The 15,880-nt window shown below is 41.4% G+C and overlaps 1 protein-coding gene across 1 annotated transcript; it reads left to right on the top strand.

The window, feature by feature from the left end:
• Window positions 1–2,631: 2,631 nt before the first annotated feature.
• On the top strand, window positions 2,632–13,389 carry fgf5 (fibroblast growth factor 5; the record flags this gene model as incomplete). Its single annotated transcript, XM_084359138.1, has 3 exons — window positions 2,632–2,842; window positions 4,938–5,041; window positions 13,018–13,389. The coding sequence occupies 3 exons, from the start codon at window positions 2,632–2,634 to the stop codon at window positions 13,387–13,389; spliced, it is 687 nt and encodes a 228-aa protein (XP_084215264.1).
• Between the last annotated feature and the right edge of the window lie 2,491 nt (window positions 13,390–15,880).

Genomic DNA, 15,880 nt, shown 5'->3' with positions numbered 1-15,880 from the left:
TGAAAGATGCCATATAGATAAAATTATTACTGTTAAACCTCAAAGACTGAGGTCCTCGGTGGACGGTCAACAGTCATCTCTGGAGCTCACAGTAGAAAAGAATTCTGAACTTTCATCAATGTGAAAATGAAAGATTGTCTTTTGTCTTACAGAGAAATAACAAGCATGTACGTTCTCCAGTCAATCAGAAACAAACCCCACAGTTAATTTGAGGTTTCATGAGTTAGACAAATTAAGTGTTCATCTTCCAATGTTGGTCTTTGTAGTGTGAAATTCTCTCTTTGCGTAAGGGTGCTTGTAAGTACATGTGTTTGTTCGACATGTCTATTGCGAAATATGTTTATACCTGTTCCAAATGGTCACACTCACTGCTGGGGTGAACATGATATATCATAAAGAGGGGTGACCAGCGATGATTCATGTAAGTAGAGCAAAGAGGGCACACTTTCAGACAATCTGTGCTCTAAAAATTCAAGGTTTTGGACTTGGACTGTGAAAAATGAAAGGAGAGATTGAGAGAGTGCAAATTCTAGTTTCTCAGCCCTGCACATCAGACCAGTTGCTGTATAAAGTGGGCCTGATTGTTGTATTATCTGTTCTGGAAAGTCTTAAAAATGATCAGATGTATCAGGTTTTGCTCAACATCAAAAACACATATGTTCGGTTAATTCTCCTGTCAGTGCCCTTGACCGAGGACACAGGGGCTTCTCACTACCCTAACCGTAGACCTAACCCTATCTTAATTAGGATTGGTTGAATGCAGAGCAGGGATTTCACTATACATCATACTTTGTTTGACTGTGTTTGTGGCAATACACTCCTACAAGGACAAGAAGAATAATGAGTGTTGTATGAGGGTAGACATAAAACAAAAACATAAGGAAAAAAGTGCTTGGAGGCACCAATGTCTGTTAAAACGTATAATCAGTGGTAACATGTCTCTAACTTACCTTTAAGTCTCATTCATGGCTCACTCTGTCAGCTGACATTTTGACTTTTTAGCCAAAGCCCAGGTGTTAATAATGACATTAACAATGGCTTTGTTCTATTCAAGTGTCCCATTAAGCTCTGACAGTGAGCCAGCAAGCACGGTACCAGGCACCTGACGTTGCAGCAGCTCGATCTGTGTGAATAGAACAGACTTCAGCTAATATTAATGATATGATTCACACCTGTGCCTTTCTGACTGTGACATGTACAAAACGTAAGATCAAGACTTGATCTTGAAGAAGGCCTGAGGTCCAAAACTGCGTGAATGTTTTTTACCTTCAAAATGTATCAACAAAAAGGTTTTCGGTTCGGATAAGTCCCAAACTTTTGGGCATTCAAAGAGCTTTTACCTGAATGGCTCCATTTATGTTGTTTCTCTGCAGGTTACAGTGTTTGCCACAGGATGAAAACCATTTTTATAGTCAGAACCAACTGATGATTTATGTTTGTCATCCAAATCACCTCGGAAAATCACTCGGAAATCACCTGCAATAGAAAAGATGTATGATATTTTGTAAGCAAAATCTCTCAGCAATTCTTTTTTCTCACAACATTCAGTTGTTGTGGGAAAACCTGAACACCTATTTTTTTCATTTTAGTCACTTTCTTTGCTTGTGTGATTTGTGTGTTTGGCATCAGGACCAAACCAGAGTTGGTACTTACACATGATATGATAATGCTGAATGTGCACTGCATGTTTACTTTATGGCATGAATCAGTGGACTAATCACATTATCTGCCATCTGAACACAATGACTTTAAATGACATCTTTGTGTTACTTGGGTTTAAAGCTTGTCTGGGGCATTCAGTGTTGTGTTCAAGGACACTTTCACAGGTCATGTAACTGTTACTGGGACACCCGCTGTGAAAACTTTCATCCAGGAAATAAACTAAATGAAATGACACAGGAGAAAGGGAATGATTGTGTGTGTGTGCCTTTCTTCCACAGTCTGATCATTACAACGTCTCCTCTGCCGCTGTACACTGCTCAGAATACATTAAGCGGCTTGAGGGACGCGTCTCCTGGAAGCATGTGGACGTATCAGATGATAAGGTGGACTAAAGCCTATAAATACGGCTGCCTGAGTCTCCCGGTGAGCCAGTGTTAAAACTCCGCTGCACCACCTGATGATCTGCTGTCTGACACCCACCGTTTCCCCCTTCTGCGTCTCATTATTTCGGTTCTTATATGGAAAGAAGCGCGCACAGAAAAGTCGTTTTTTTCATGTCTCTTCATTCATGAATCAACCGCGTCCTCGATCTATTAAGAATGATGACTCCCTGTGCGTAAAATGCCGCGCTTAGTGCGTCCTGGCGCGGACGATTCCTTGGAAAATGTGCGGTGTCAGTCGCGCTCCCTTCACGCCCCGCTGCTGTGGATCGGTGCTGAGCAGGAGTGGCATCTCGGCGACAAAATCTGGATGAAAGAGCGTCCTTTAGAGCTCAGGCATGCATCGAGTAGTGAGATCATTGGCGTTATAAATATCCCCGTGCCAGCAGAACAACTCCAGCTACTGCAGCCGGGGTAATGCCCAGGAGCGCTGCTGCACGCGTGTGTGCGCACGGTTTCTGGTGGCCAGACCTCAGGAGCGACACCAAAATGCTAGAAGTAGCCTAGCGAGTGTCTCCTTTTTGGAAGAATGAATGTTCCTCTTTACCTTCTGACCGTCGCTCACTTGATTTGCGCCGCCGCCGGAGCACAGCACGTCTCTTTGGAGCGCCAACTTCTGGAGGAGGAGATCAGCTCGGGACGCAGGACTTGCAGGCTCTACTGTAGGGTTGGCATCGGCTTCCATCTCCAGATTCATCCCGACGGCAGAGTCAACGGCAGCCATGAGCCCAACCAGCTGAGTAAGTCATTCACCCGGGCTCCACAGCGCGCGGAGCAGCCTCACTACTAAATTATAAATGCCTGACGCGCATGTGAATCCAAGTGCGTCCCGCTGAGAATGCGCACTTGGAGTCCCGTATTTGCTCTAATTGATCTCCTCACTGTTTGCCGCTGTATCTTTTTTTAAATTGCATCCTCTGGAAGTTTGAACAATAATGATTTACACAGGCAGAGTGTCAGGATCGCGCACCTAAACTTAGGCTGCCTGACCCGGTGAAATCTCTGAGCAGCGGCCATCTGGTTGACGAGTCTTGTTTGTGTCTCTCCGGGATGTTGGCAGGTAGACTATTTGTGGAAGTAACAGGTGCAGCAGTGAGACACCAGGATGTGTTGGATTGCCAGTCAGCACGATTGTCATCACAACAACGCTACTCCACACACTGCAAAAAATATCCAGCTTCAAATTTAGACTATCGTCTGTTGTTGAAGCTTCAGACTGTTTACCTCCAAAACTTGTTTGAAGATCAGGTGCTTTGCATGCAAAGACAATGATTGTTTTTTTTTAATGAAATAGGTCACAAAAAAAGAAATACAAGCCCATTATAAATTAATATACAAGTAAATTAGCTGAGATAAGCAGCTCAAGGTTGATTTGAGGTATTTCTCAAGGGTCAAGAAGAAGTATTGCCCTTTAGATACTATGCTGATATTCATTTTTGAACATGAACAACAGAGACTAACATTTCTAAAAAGCAATCTATGCATCAGAGATAAGATTTAATCTTTTAAAAAGTGAGAAGAACTTCTGAAGACTGAAAAATATCAGTGGAGCGAGATCATCTCCACTTTTATCCAGTCCGAATATATTGGTTTTTGTGATTTTGTGATGTGATGTTTAAATTGAAATAGTTTTCTTTCCTTTTGAAGACATTATCTCTTAACTCAGATCAGTTATCAAAAGTCAAAACTGGCCTGAACTGCTTCACAAACTCGAGTGAACTCTATGTGAATATTATTCAGCACACAACAGTTTTCAGTTGCAGCCGGAACGAGTAAAATTAGCACCAGGAAAAATTGTGATAAATTTAAAACCCAACAGTTTTCAAATGCCATCCTGTTTGTGAATCTTGCCCTGTGCCATCCAGACCAGAAGACTACAGTCATAAATCAGATATTGGGTTTTTACTGCCCCACCAGGGTCCCTCATCGCTCATCCGCTGACGAAACAGCCGAAGCTGACCGTGAAAGTGCACTTGTGCCTCCATTTCATGGTCCCCTTTAGAAGAGTTGTCAGGTTACATGGATTTCAACACGACAGCCATGTGGGTTTGAATCCTGCATGGCAGCGCTGGAGACGAGCAGGAGACTGGCTGTCTTAGATTTGTAATATGAAGATTCTGTTTTCATATCAGTGCTTCACAGAATACCTCAGGTAGAAGTTAATACACAGACAACATTAATCTGGGATAACGCTTCTATTTAAAGGTGCACTATGAAGTTTTTTGAAGAGAAAGATCTTGATTGACAGATTTTTTTTATACCTTAACAAACTAAATAAACAAACTGTCTTGGTTTTCATGACTGAATAAATAACCTTGTGTTGACCTTAAAGGACAACACAGTTTCATACTGTTTTACTTTGTTTATATTTGGCGGACCCTGCCACCTTTCTAGCTTCAAACAGTGTTCTGGGAAAAAATTAATATTTTTAAGTTTGTATTATTACCTCATTGATATTGTAAGTTTGAAACGAGTTTGAATTTCTTCTCCAAAACTACGCAGTGCCCCTTTAAGTGTAATTTTCATTTTGACTCTGACCGTGGTGCTGTACAGCAGTCAGATGGATATATTGGTTTGACAATATTGTGTCAACATCAGCATTTCATTAAATGTCAGAGATCTTTTTAACTCTAAACCGGTTTTATCCTGCATGGAAGAACAACTAAAAAACTCTTCATTATTGAATGTACTGTCAGACGTGCAGGTGAACTAGATAACTGAGCTGGTTTGACAGCAGGACCGTGGAGGGGCGACGAGTTACAGAAAATGACAAGAGGAGTAAAAATACACTTACATCATCCATCAATCATCAGAGCGTGTTGTCTGTCCGCCCAGGTGTCCTGGAGCTCTTTGCGGTTTCTCAGGGGGTCATCGGCATCAAAGGGGTCTACAGTAACAGATTCCTGGCCATGAATAAAAGAGGACGGCTACATGCCACTGTAAGTATCCACACACACACACACACACACACACACACACACACACACACACACACACACACACACACACACATAGAGACACACACACACATTGGTCGCAAACTGCTTCTGTTTGTCAGCCTGCACTCAGCATGTACATACCTAAACAAGTGTTCACACTCTCACCATTAAATGACTGCTGAAGATGAATTCAAAGCTGCACTAATTGATTTTTTGGCCATTCAGATGCAAAGAATATTTTCCACCTTATTAAGTTGTCATTTTTTTTTAACACGTATGCATCAATAATCATTGATTATTGTACAGTATTTCTACACTGCTGCTACTTTTACTTAAAGGTGCAATATGTAAGAATTGTAGTTGAAAACAATCAAAAAATAAAATTATCAACAGGTTGTGAATGACAGTGCTGACGTTGTGACATCGATTTATTGTGTTGCAAAGATAGATACTGAAGTTAGCACGCTAACCAGCTAGCTGCATGGCTAACTGAGCTAACTAGTGAACGGCAGCTGCAGTTAGCTGCAGTTAGAGTGAGAGAGCTAGAGTTGCTGTAGTGATATGCTTCCTTTGTTTTGAATTCGACAGGTGGTAAATTCTTACATATAGCACCTTGAAGTAAAGCATTTGTTTTTAGAGTACTTCCTCCACCGCTGCCTGCTAGTCACTAACTTTGTGCACTTGTGTGGTGCTGAGCACGTAGTGTACAGTGGATTTATCAGGGACTGTTTTGCGAAACACAGCTGCGTACTGCTGCTGCAAACACAATTGATGAGAGCACTGAGACTGAACCAGGCAGTAAATAGTTTATAAAACCAACACAATGAGCTAAAAGAGGCACAACATTTTTTTTAGAGCTGTTAAATTGGCCGATATTTTTTCAGAAGTATTGATTATTAGAGTGCTCACATCTCTGAAGTGTCTTTTTTCTTATGCTGTGGTTGAATGAACAAACAAATGTGCATGACTCTCCTGAGCAGTCTCCATCATGGGGTTGCACTTGGTTGTACATAAGAGAGGTTGTGTGAAGACAGCAAAATGCCGGCCAGAAGTTCAAATCATGAGGAACTTTTGTAAAAGGTTCAAAAGTTGTTAGACACAAGCTGAATCCGCCAATTTAGTTTGAAGCATACTGACCCCTTTATTAGCCTCTCAGAGCTCTCAACTGCATCTCACAGTCAGATTATTTTGTTATACACGCTGCTCCCCAAAGACCGAGAATGAATTTTCCCACTCCAAGTTTAATATTGTTTACTTTGGATGAACCATTTCACTTCCTGTCAGTGTTCCTACCTGCTACAAGAATGTAAAGAGGCCAAAATCTGTGAATCTTCACCTCATTTGCTGCTGATATGATGCAGCCCAACTTCTTTCGGACTTATGAAACAGGATGTATTGCTCCATTAAAACCTTGCCTAGTGCGTCTATAGTTGTTTTTATTTATTAGTTTGTCCGGCTTTGCATCTGTGCCGCATAACAAAATCCCCAAATCTGACATCAGCATGTCATGGCATACTGCTATAATCTTTAGCCACAGTTTCCAAGACTTTCAAATCCCCCCAAACACACAGTAAGCCCAAATCTGCCCACAGCAGCTTGGCCTCGCTGCCATAAGCAGGCCGGCCGGCCAGCCAGCAGCCAGCCGCACTCACGAGTCATCTGTGGGAGCCTTGGCAGGCATATAGATAGAAGCGGCTCCCTATTAGCATGTGTTAATGGGAAGAGCAGATTAAGTCCTGTCTGGGACGGCTGATAATATACAGAGGAGTGAGCCACAAAGTGAAGATCAATATGTTGAGTAAACAATCAGCCAGGCAGGCAACAATCAGAGAGCCGGAGAGTCTGCGAGCTGCTGTGGGTGTGAATGCTGAGCAACGGCGATTTATGCCCCCTCAGCTCCTGGGATTGTTTCATGAAACCCTGTCAGCGGGGAGTGATGTAGCGTCTTTCCTGAAAGTGCATTCTCAGCCACAGCTGGCTTGAACTCTACTAATATGACTGTAAGCTGTCCACCAGCAGATACATATTCAGTTGTCATTGCAGCTCATACAAGCACACAGAAACATTACAAACTTTCCCGGGGTCACAGCACATCCCAAACAAGATTTAGATATCCACCAAACTGGGCGGACATGGATAATAAGAGAGAGCAATGCGGCAAAGCAAAATGGCGCACTGTGGGGTATCGCCTCAAACTAAAACCTGATCATCGTTTTTGCTCTGCTGGAAGTTTGTCATGCACAGCCACGCTCTGACTCAGTGGGATTTTCTTTCCTGTGATCCAACTAGTGTGCAACTGGGTCTCATCTGCCCCTTCATCTCCTGTTCCGAAGTGTCGAAATGTCACAAACTAAAGTCCAGCTCTCCTCATACTCCTACTGCGCCGACTCAAAGGTCGATCGTCTGTTGTTTGTGGCTGGTTTTGATGCGTCTGAACGACTCGCTCAATCAACACAATCAGGTTGATTCACTTCAGGCAGACTGTTCGCAGGTTGCAGCAATAGTCAAGGACAGAACAGACATCTGCTGAAAAGCTTCCATTGACATAAGTCATTGTTTATCCTCATGGGCATAGAGCAGGTTTAGTGACAGATCAACTTTACCAGAGCTGCCTTGCTCAAGGGAAATTCTTCCTCACAAATCAAGAGTGCTTTCCCTTGATTTCTTTATTGAATCAACTTTAGTCTGGGATTGCAGTGATTCTCAATGTCAGGGTTGCATAAACTCGTACCCAAAGATAGGAATGGTGAGAAGAATAAGCTTCAAGGAGCTCCACTCCACTCCAGTCATGTAAGTTTGGTAAATTACATACTGTGTGTATTAGCTAATTAAAGCCAGTATGCTTTGAATATGGCATTTACCACTCCGGCACCCTCCATGTAGTATTAAAAAAGAAACCAAAACTTACTTATATACTTTTTTACCAATAGAAATCTGAATGTTTTCTATAATCACATTCAAATTTCACACAGTGGCCTAAATATAACTGAAATTGGGTAGTTTTACAAGCATTTAACTCCCTAAATTAGCTTTGTTGCTAGCATTCTAGCTTTCCAAAATCATGTATACAAATTATCATAATTGATTTAAAGTGTGCATGAATAGGAACATCTTCATACCGGTGTCATAACTAAAACCTTTGATCCAGACCAACAATTTCTGACAACTAATGACCCCATTACAGTTAAATTTGGCATGGATACTCATGGTCCTGAGATGTGAAATGATTTTAAATGATTTCAGCAACTCCCTGACCTTTGCGCTAGTGCCATCATCAGATAAAAAGTCCAGTAGGTTAAAGGAAAAAGGAATGTCCAGGATGAGTGAATGATGTTTGCTGTTAATATTAATTTTCCCCAGAGGATGAATCACAATGTTCTGGTGACCTGATGACCTGTTTACCTCTTTGTGTGGTCAAAATGTCCACTTGTGCGCAAGAATTCAAACTCAAACTTCTCATTCTTTTGGGCCAAAAGTCATTAATTTTCAGTTTTATACGCAGTGAATTTAAGTTATTCTTCTTGCAGTACAGCTCTACTACTTACTGTAGATACTTTGCACTCTCAGAGACTGTTTCTCTGGCACCAATCGTTGCAGTTGGGGCTTATTTTTGCCTCCGGAGCAGCTCTGCCTCAGAGAAATATTTGTACAACTAAAACTCCAATCTGTGGCTACAGCTGCACTGTGCTATTTAACTGCCTTGATGATTTGGGGTGGATGTAAACCTCGGGGGCCACAGACAGCCTCGGGCCTCACGTCAGGGTGTCAGGTGACACCCTGAACCTTATCTTGTTGCATCGTCTGTCATATTTAATATTTAGATGTTTTCACAGTGGCAACTTATTGGCTGGATAATGGGTGAGGAGACAGATGCACATTGCTCTGCATGACCCGCTCAGCAAGACACCACAAACATAATCTTTCTAAAGGTGAAAGGGTCACCTGCATTTGTTGAGCAAACAGTGGCAGACGGAGGGAGAGAGAAGAGAGAGAATGTCAGGATTACATGACGGCATTTAAATTATACAGCTATAGAAATGCTGATGTGGCATTAAGGATTTAATCGGCAAAACCACCTGAATTAACTCGTGTTTTTGACATCTGTCATTTGTTTTAAATATGTCTTAGCAACAGATTCTCTATACTGACGACACTTTTCATGTCAGATCATTAAGTGTTTCATATTCCCAACCAGTTCATTAAAGCCCAGCTCTTTAAGTTTGTGCGTAATAAGGTTTAGTGTATGATCTGTTTATCTTTGACATTTTGGTTTTGAGTGGCATATCACAACAAATATTTGATGAATTGCCATGAAATTTGTTAAAGACACTCATGGTCCTCAGAATATAAATGTAAACACATGGCTAAAGCACACTGAAAACTTATATAAGCTTTTGCAAACTGCTATTCCTTATCTCAAGAGCTTTTTCTCAGTTTATTGGCCTGTAAAAAAGTTGCATAGTGCATCTTTGAAAGCATTATTTGTGTCCTATTTACCCCCCCCTTACTCTTCCTCTAGTGTCACTGACAGGTTGACATTTTTGGTTTTGAGTGAAACGTCCCCACAGCTGTTGGATGGACGGCATTAACTTTAGTGACATTCCAATCAGCATCATCTGTACTAATCTGGAAATGTGAAGATGCTTGCACGCTCAAGTAACTCTATGGGCCTGATAAACATTACCTATTAAACATTACCTACCAATCTCACCTTGGAAAGAGCTCCTAGAGTGTTTAGAAAAGTGAATTGGCATTTGTTTGTAAAAAGTCTGTTGTTTTAACAAGTTAGTTACAAACCCAGTCCCTATGGGTTGTGCATATTAGAGGAGAGTAAGACTGTGGTCCAAGTTCAGTTTGTAGTCTTCGATTTTATTGGAACTGGAATCGATAAAAATACCTTATTCATCCATCTGTTATAGTGGTAAGGCTAAAGGGGCCACTTTTGTGAAGAAGTACTGTTTGGGTAGAGGGGAGAAAAAAACGTTAGTCATCAGTAACTTTCCACCTCTGCCCTCGATTCAGCTAACCCCTGAGGATCATGGGAAAGGTCCCTTTAAAAGAGTGTGACCAATCCAGCAGGGCAAGAGCCAGGTTAAACAGCTGTACAAGCATTATGATTTTAACAATAAGATCTCTGGAATCTGGCTGCAGCCATTAAATCCTATGAAACACAGCAGGAGCCAAAGCTCCTTCCTGGTATGCGTGCTTGTGTGTGCGTGTGTGCATACATGCCTGTGTGCGTGTGCATGCGTGTGAGTGTGTGAGTACATTCATACATGCTCCGATGGATTTGTTTCCAAATGTGTAATTCCCTGACTGGTACCAGAGCTGGTATGTTGCTCAAATGTAGCGGTCTGTTAAATCATTGCAATCCACCCATAGCAGTGACTCGGGAGGTCTGTGCACTTTTCTAATCATTTTTAAAAACAACAGCCAAAAGGAACGGTAGGTCACTTTGAATAACTTAAGGGTTTGTACTCCTCTGCTGCAGCCGCAGCGCACTCTCTTGTGACTGGCATGTTTACCGAACGCTGTAATGGCATCATTTTCTGCTATGCTTCACTCTTCAGCAAAGCAGAACAGTTTGTTTTATTTCAGAATGGCAGGAGGTTACACAAGAAAGTCACACTGCAGCAAGAAAGCAGGCATCCCTGGGTACATGTCAGAGTTTCCCACCCAAGATATTTTTAGGCACAAAACTGGAACATTCAATGAATATCTACATCTCTATTTCTGAAATGGGGTGAAGCAGAGAACAATACTGCATGCTAGTGTTGTCTGACCATTTTTACCAAGCTAGTACATTGTAACGACCATTTGCTAGAGGGCGTTTTGTTTGGTAAATAATTTATTTCAGTTGAATAGGTTTGGATCTAAGACTCAAATGACTTTCAGTCTCATACAATCTATTTGTGGGACATATATTTAGAAATTCCACCTGGAAAGCTAATGGATCCTTCAGATTATTATTGCTGATGCCTCAATGTATAAGCAACATTTTTAATCCACTTCTGTTGACCATTTACATATGTCAGCTATATAGCTTGCATCATCAGCATTACCCATGCAAATGACAAGGGTCTCACTAAAAACGTGGTGTTTCACCTGGATGGACATGGTTTGTTAGGATGTAGCAGTGCAAGCTTTGGCAAGCTCTGTGACAGTCTTGGTCTGGCTCTGTTTACACATATTTTCCAACAATTTGTGTATTTGACCCTCACATCTATTTGCATGGAAAGTAACAGTCTGCCCAGTAAGAGCATTTAGGTGGTTTTATGAAAAGTGTTCTGCTGGAGAGCCTTTAAGAAGTCAGGTAATGTGGTTGAAAGGTGGACAAAGACTCATTTCACAGTGAGTTATGTTGGTTGAATGGAATTTGCACATTTCTTCCATGATGGAGTTTTTGATTTTGACTTTTAGATTTAGTGAATTCATTGTTTTCAGGTATTTAAAAATATGTTTTAAGTTTTCAGAGGCAAATTTCTTAGGTTTTTGGTCAATGGACTTTTCCAGTCTACTGTCAGCTCAAAGCGCGTTACAACACTTGTCACATTCACCCATTTTTCACCCGTGTGATCTGACCCACGCCACCTCCTGAGCTACAGCTGCCCCCAGGTCTAGGCAACAAAACTACTTTGGTTTAGGAAAAGATCATGGTTTGGATTAAAATACTGAGTCAGCATTGATTTCACGTCACATTACACGAACAGCAATGATCACAAAAAATACAAAAATCATCTCTGTTTGAAGTTACAAATGACAAGACACATGAGCAAACGAGAAAAGTCCCCTAATGCTGGAGCTGAAACAGTCTCACATATCATCCCGTTTGAGATCATCTAGCTTTGTCAGTAAAGTACAGCATCAGGTGCATTAAGTCAGATGAAAACTGTTGACATTGTTCAAACCATTGTATCACGCTGATACAACAAATAATTCTTCACCTGCTAAGTCTTTCTATCGCGTCTCCTCAGTGTTATGTTTCCCAAACCTTGACTAGTTCAATGTGTCACATTTATTCATAACTCCATTTTGCAGATGCTAGTGAAAGCTACTGCAGCGGACAACATGAAAAGAAAAACAACAGCCTGTGTGTCTTCATTTAGCAGTTCTTTTGGATAAAGTCAATATACAGACGGGCCGTAATGAGCGTTTGACCAGTACAAAGGAAGTTCTGCTGCTGTCACTCAAACCATCTCTGCGATAAGGAAAGCCATTTAGATGACTTTGAAACCCGCCCCCGAGATGAAAGCTAAATCCTCTGTTATTTCAGAGAAGCTACACCCAATCAGATCATAATCAGACAATATTGTGTTGAACAGCAACGGGGCCATGTGGTATGTAATTACAGGTTGAGATGAGAGAGTATTTTCTCACTCGGATATCGGTTGTAGGGATTGAAGAGAAACAAATGGCATACTGATTGCAGTGTAATTCCTGCTCTTGTTGTAAAAACAAGGAAAGATATCGGACAGTGAGGACAGTTAACCAGGACGATCACAAATAGTTTCTCAACGTAGCGTTGTGTCCTTCTGTCAGATCAGTATTAACAAGGAAATAAAATTTAATCAGCGGGAAGAATCTGGCAGAGGTCAGCTCCCAGATGCTTTTTGGTTCAGAGCTTTCCTGTAAAGGAACGGGAGCCATTACTTCTTCTTTCCCCAACAAGACAATTATCTTTGCAGCAGTTAACAAGAGAAACACTGGCTTAGGTTTCATGGTAGCATGCAAACACAACAGAGTTCCCACATGTTCTGCACCTGAGCCTTGTTTTCATGTGGACAGATCCAGTTACATGCGCTCAGAAAATAAACTAGTGGAACAATTTACAAATTTAGCAGATTTAAAGATCATTAAAAATGAATCACAAATAATCTCACTGACTGATCTAAAGCACTGAAGTACGGCTCAAGTTCCATTAGATTAAAGCCAAAAGAAAACACCTGTTAATTCCTTATATTTCCCTTCTTTTGTAGGAATGGTTCACGGACGACTGTAAGTTCAGGGAACGTTTCCAGGAGAACAGTTACAACACTTACGCCTCAGTAATCCACAAGAACCACAGGACTGGTCGCGAGTGGTTTGTGGCCCTCAATAAGAGAGGGAAAGCTAAAATGGGCTCCAGCCCACGGGTCAAATCCCAACATGTCTCCACCCACTTCTTACCCAGGGTCAGCCTGCACGAGAACAGCGAGCGAGGCTTCACCATCACAGACAGGAGCAAAGAGAGGAGGAAAGCCTCGCCGGCACCACCACCAAAACCTCCTCTGGCGAAGGCGAACGTCCATGCAGGTACAGCACCGAGACGTACACAAGTCAAGTACTGGCCCAAGTACCGGTTTGGATAGATGTCGGAGGGTTTGGCTCTATCTGGGGTACGCAAGGTTCATAGACGTTGGACAAACGTATAAATGATGAACATGCTCAAAAAACTGACAATGGTCATGGTCACATTCAAAGCATTCCAGGTATCTATGAAGCGAACGAAACCTCAAAGGGCTGCCAGGTACAACTATGGAGCTTTACTTTCCTGAAGCTATGATCATGGTTGGGATTTATCTTTCCACTTTCATTCTGTGGTGCTCTGTCCTGTTTTATGTTATCATTGTGTACACGGTGAACTTTAGCAGTGCCCAAGCTTGAAAAATATTTTTTAAGATCAGATGCTGTTGAAGCTGAAATCCATAACTTATTCTTGGTAGGATTTCATATTACACGTCAAAGACACAAAAGTCATCCATGTTTTCTGTCTTGCTGGCCGAATAAAAGCGTTCTTAACTGACCGTGTGGCGTCCTCCACTGTTTGATAGCTGGTAAGGGACTGTACAAAAATTACTATTGGGACTGTTTTGTCGTACAGCAAAAAGTTCAGTCTAAAAAGTTTAATTAAAAAGTGGACCATTTAAATAATAGTTACCATTTCAAAATACCCCTAAAATGATGAGCGAGGTAGGAAACACAATTATAACACTGCACAATTTTAAGGGGAAAGGCCAAAAAATATGACAGTAAAACCAAAAACAGGTTATGGATTTCAGCTGTAGACAGCAAAAAATAACTATATGACAATTGTTTCCTCCCCCTGAAGACAATTATTTAGCCTCTTTTGAAAAATGACAATCCCTCTCAGACCTGTACCCCATACACACCGACCAACTGTCCCCTTTCCTAACACCAGATTTGTGGTAATCAACATGAAAATGTAGACTGGATCTCTGGAGACTCTAACCTCCCTCCTCCTGGACAGCTGTGAGGGATCAAGGAGAAAACTGTCCGTCAAAACTATCATTTTAGCAGCCGGCTGTCCCCTGAAAAATCCAGAGTCATGACCTCAAGGCATTCCACTAAGGAGGAGCGCGCACCGCCGTCACCGCAGGGATAAAGATGCCGAGAAAGAGCGGTCACTTGTTTTGGGCAAGGTTGAGGCTTTAGGTGTATCAGATGGCAAACAGCCGTGGAATGGCCATTCAGGAGTGTGCAGTCATCTCTGGGGAGGAGGGCAGGGATGGCTGTGTGTCGTCTACCCTTCCCAGGAGCCTGAACTTTAATTTGATTGTTTGAATTTAAGTCAGCTTGGGCACATTTTGCAATTCAAATGGACAATCTATCGAACTGACCATATTCCACTGTAAGAACCTGTGTATTAATGGGAAAATGTTCATAATGTGGGCAAATGTATGTCACGTGAGTTTGACAGCTGAGATGGAAATCTGAAATATCTGCGCTGTTTCTAATAAGCCTGTGACAACAAAGTGTGAAACAGGTCTCTCACTTTATATTTACAATCATAAGGATTGTAAGTAAGAAAGGTTTCAGGCTGGTTTCAGGTTTGTAAGTAAGTTTCAGGCTGTGTTGTCCGGTGAAGCTACATGCTTGGATAGTTCTGGTCATTTTCAAATGTAATTTATCAAAATGTTGGCTTCCTCAATCTGACTGTGCTAATAATCTGCTCCCATGTGTGCCTTGTGCGGCAAGAAGATGGGAAAGTAGAGGGGAAGAGGCAAGAGTGTAACCACAGCCTGGAGAGCTAACTGTCAGTAATGGATGAAATAAAGCAAAAATATAGCTTTGGGTTTAAAATTTGCAGTATAGCCACTGCCACATTGTTATGCCCCCCGACTCGGTTCTCAGTTTTGAGCCTGTGCAGAACTCCACTGAGTGTGCAAACATCCATCAAGATTGCATGATAATCTAGATGTGTTGTTATAATAAAAGAAAATGTTTGAAAATTGCAAATACGCATCTTTAACCACATCTGCCAAAAAACCCCACAAAATGACAACCCTGAGACACAAGTATAAGAAAATAGGAAAATGATCAAACAAACAAACAAATAAACAACAACAAAAACAACAACAAAGAATTTCTAGCTAAACAGAAACCATTGTTTCTTAAATAACAGTCCAACTTTCCAGGAAATGTTTATTAAAATGTGTTAAAAGTGCGCTCTGTAGTTTCGAGTAAACATAATTTTAATCAGAAGAGAAAGATCTTCATTGAATGATTTTTTATGCCTAAACAAACTAAATAAACAAACTCTCTTTGTTTTCATGACTGAATAAACAAACTGACCTTAAAGGACAACACAGTTTCATACTGTTTTACTTTGTTTATATTTGGCGGACCCTGCCACCCTTCTAGCTTCAAACAGTGTTCTGGGACCTTATTTTCCTCTGAGAACAGCTTGTTTACTCAGTTATGGAAAAGATAAATATTTCTGACTTTGCATTATTACTTCATTAATACTGAAGATATTAAAACTCTGAGCTTGAATTTCTGCTACACAGTGCCCCTTTAAGAGGAGTCACACAATGACAAACGCAGACCACCATCATAAAG

Source organism: Pagrus pagrus, assembly GCF_965226575.1.
Source record: "Pagrus pagrus genome assembly, chromosome: 8".
Lineage (NCBI taxonomy): Eukaryota > Metazoa > Chordata > Actinopteri > Spariformes > Sparidae > Pagrus > Pagrus pagrus.
This window is presented reverse-complemented; position numbering and strand designations above follow the sequence as displayed.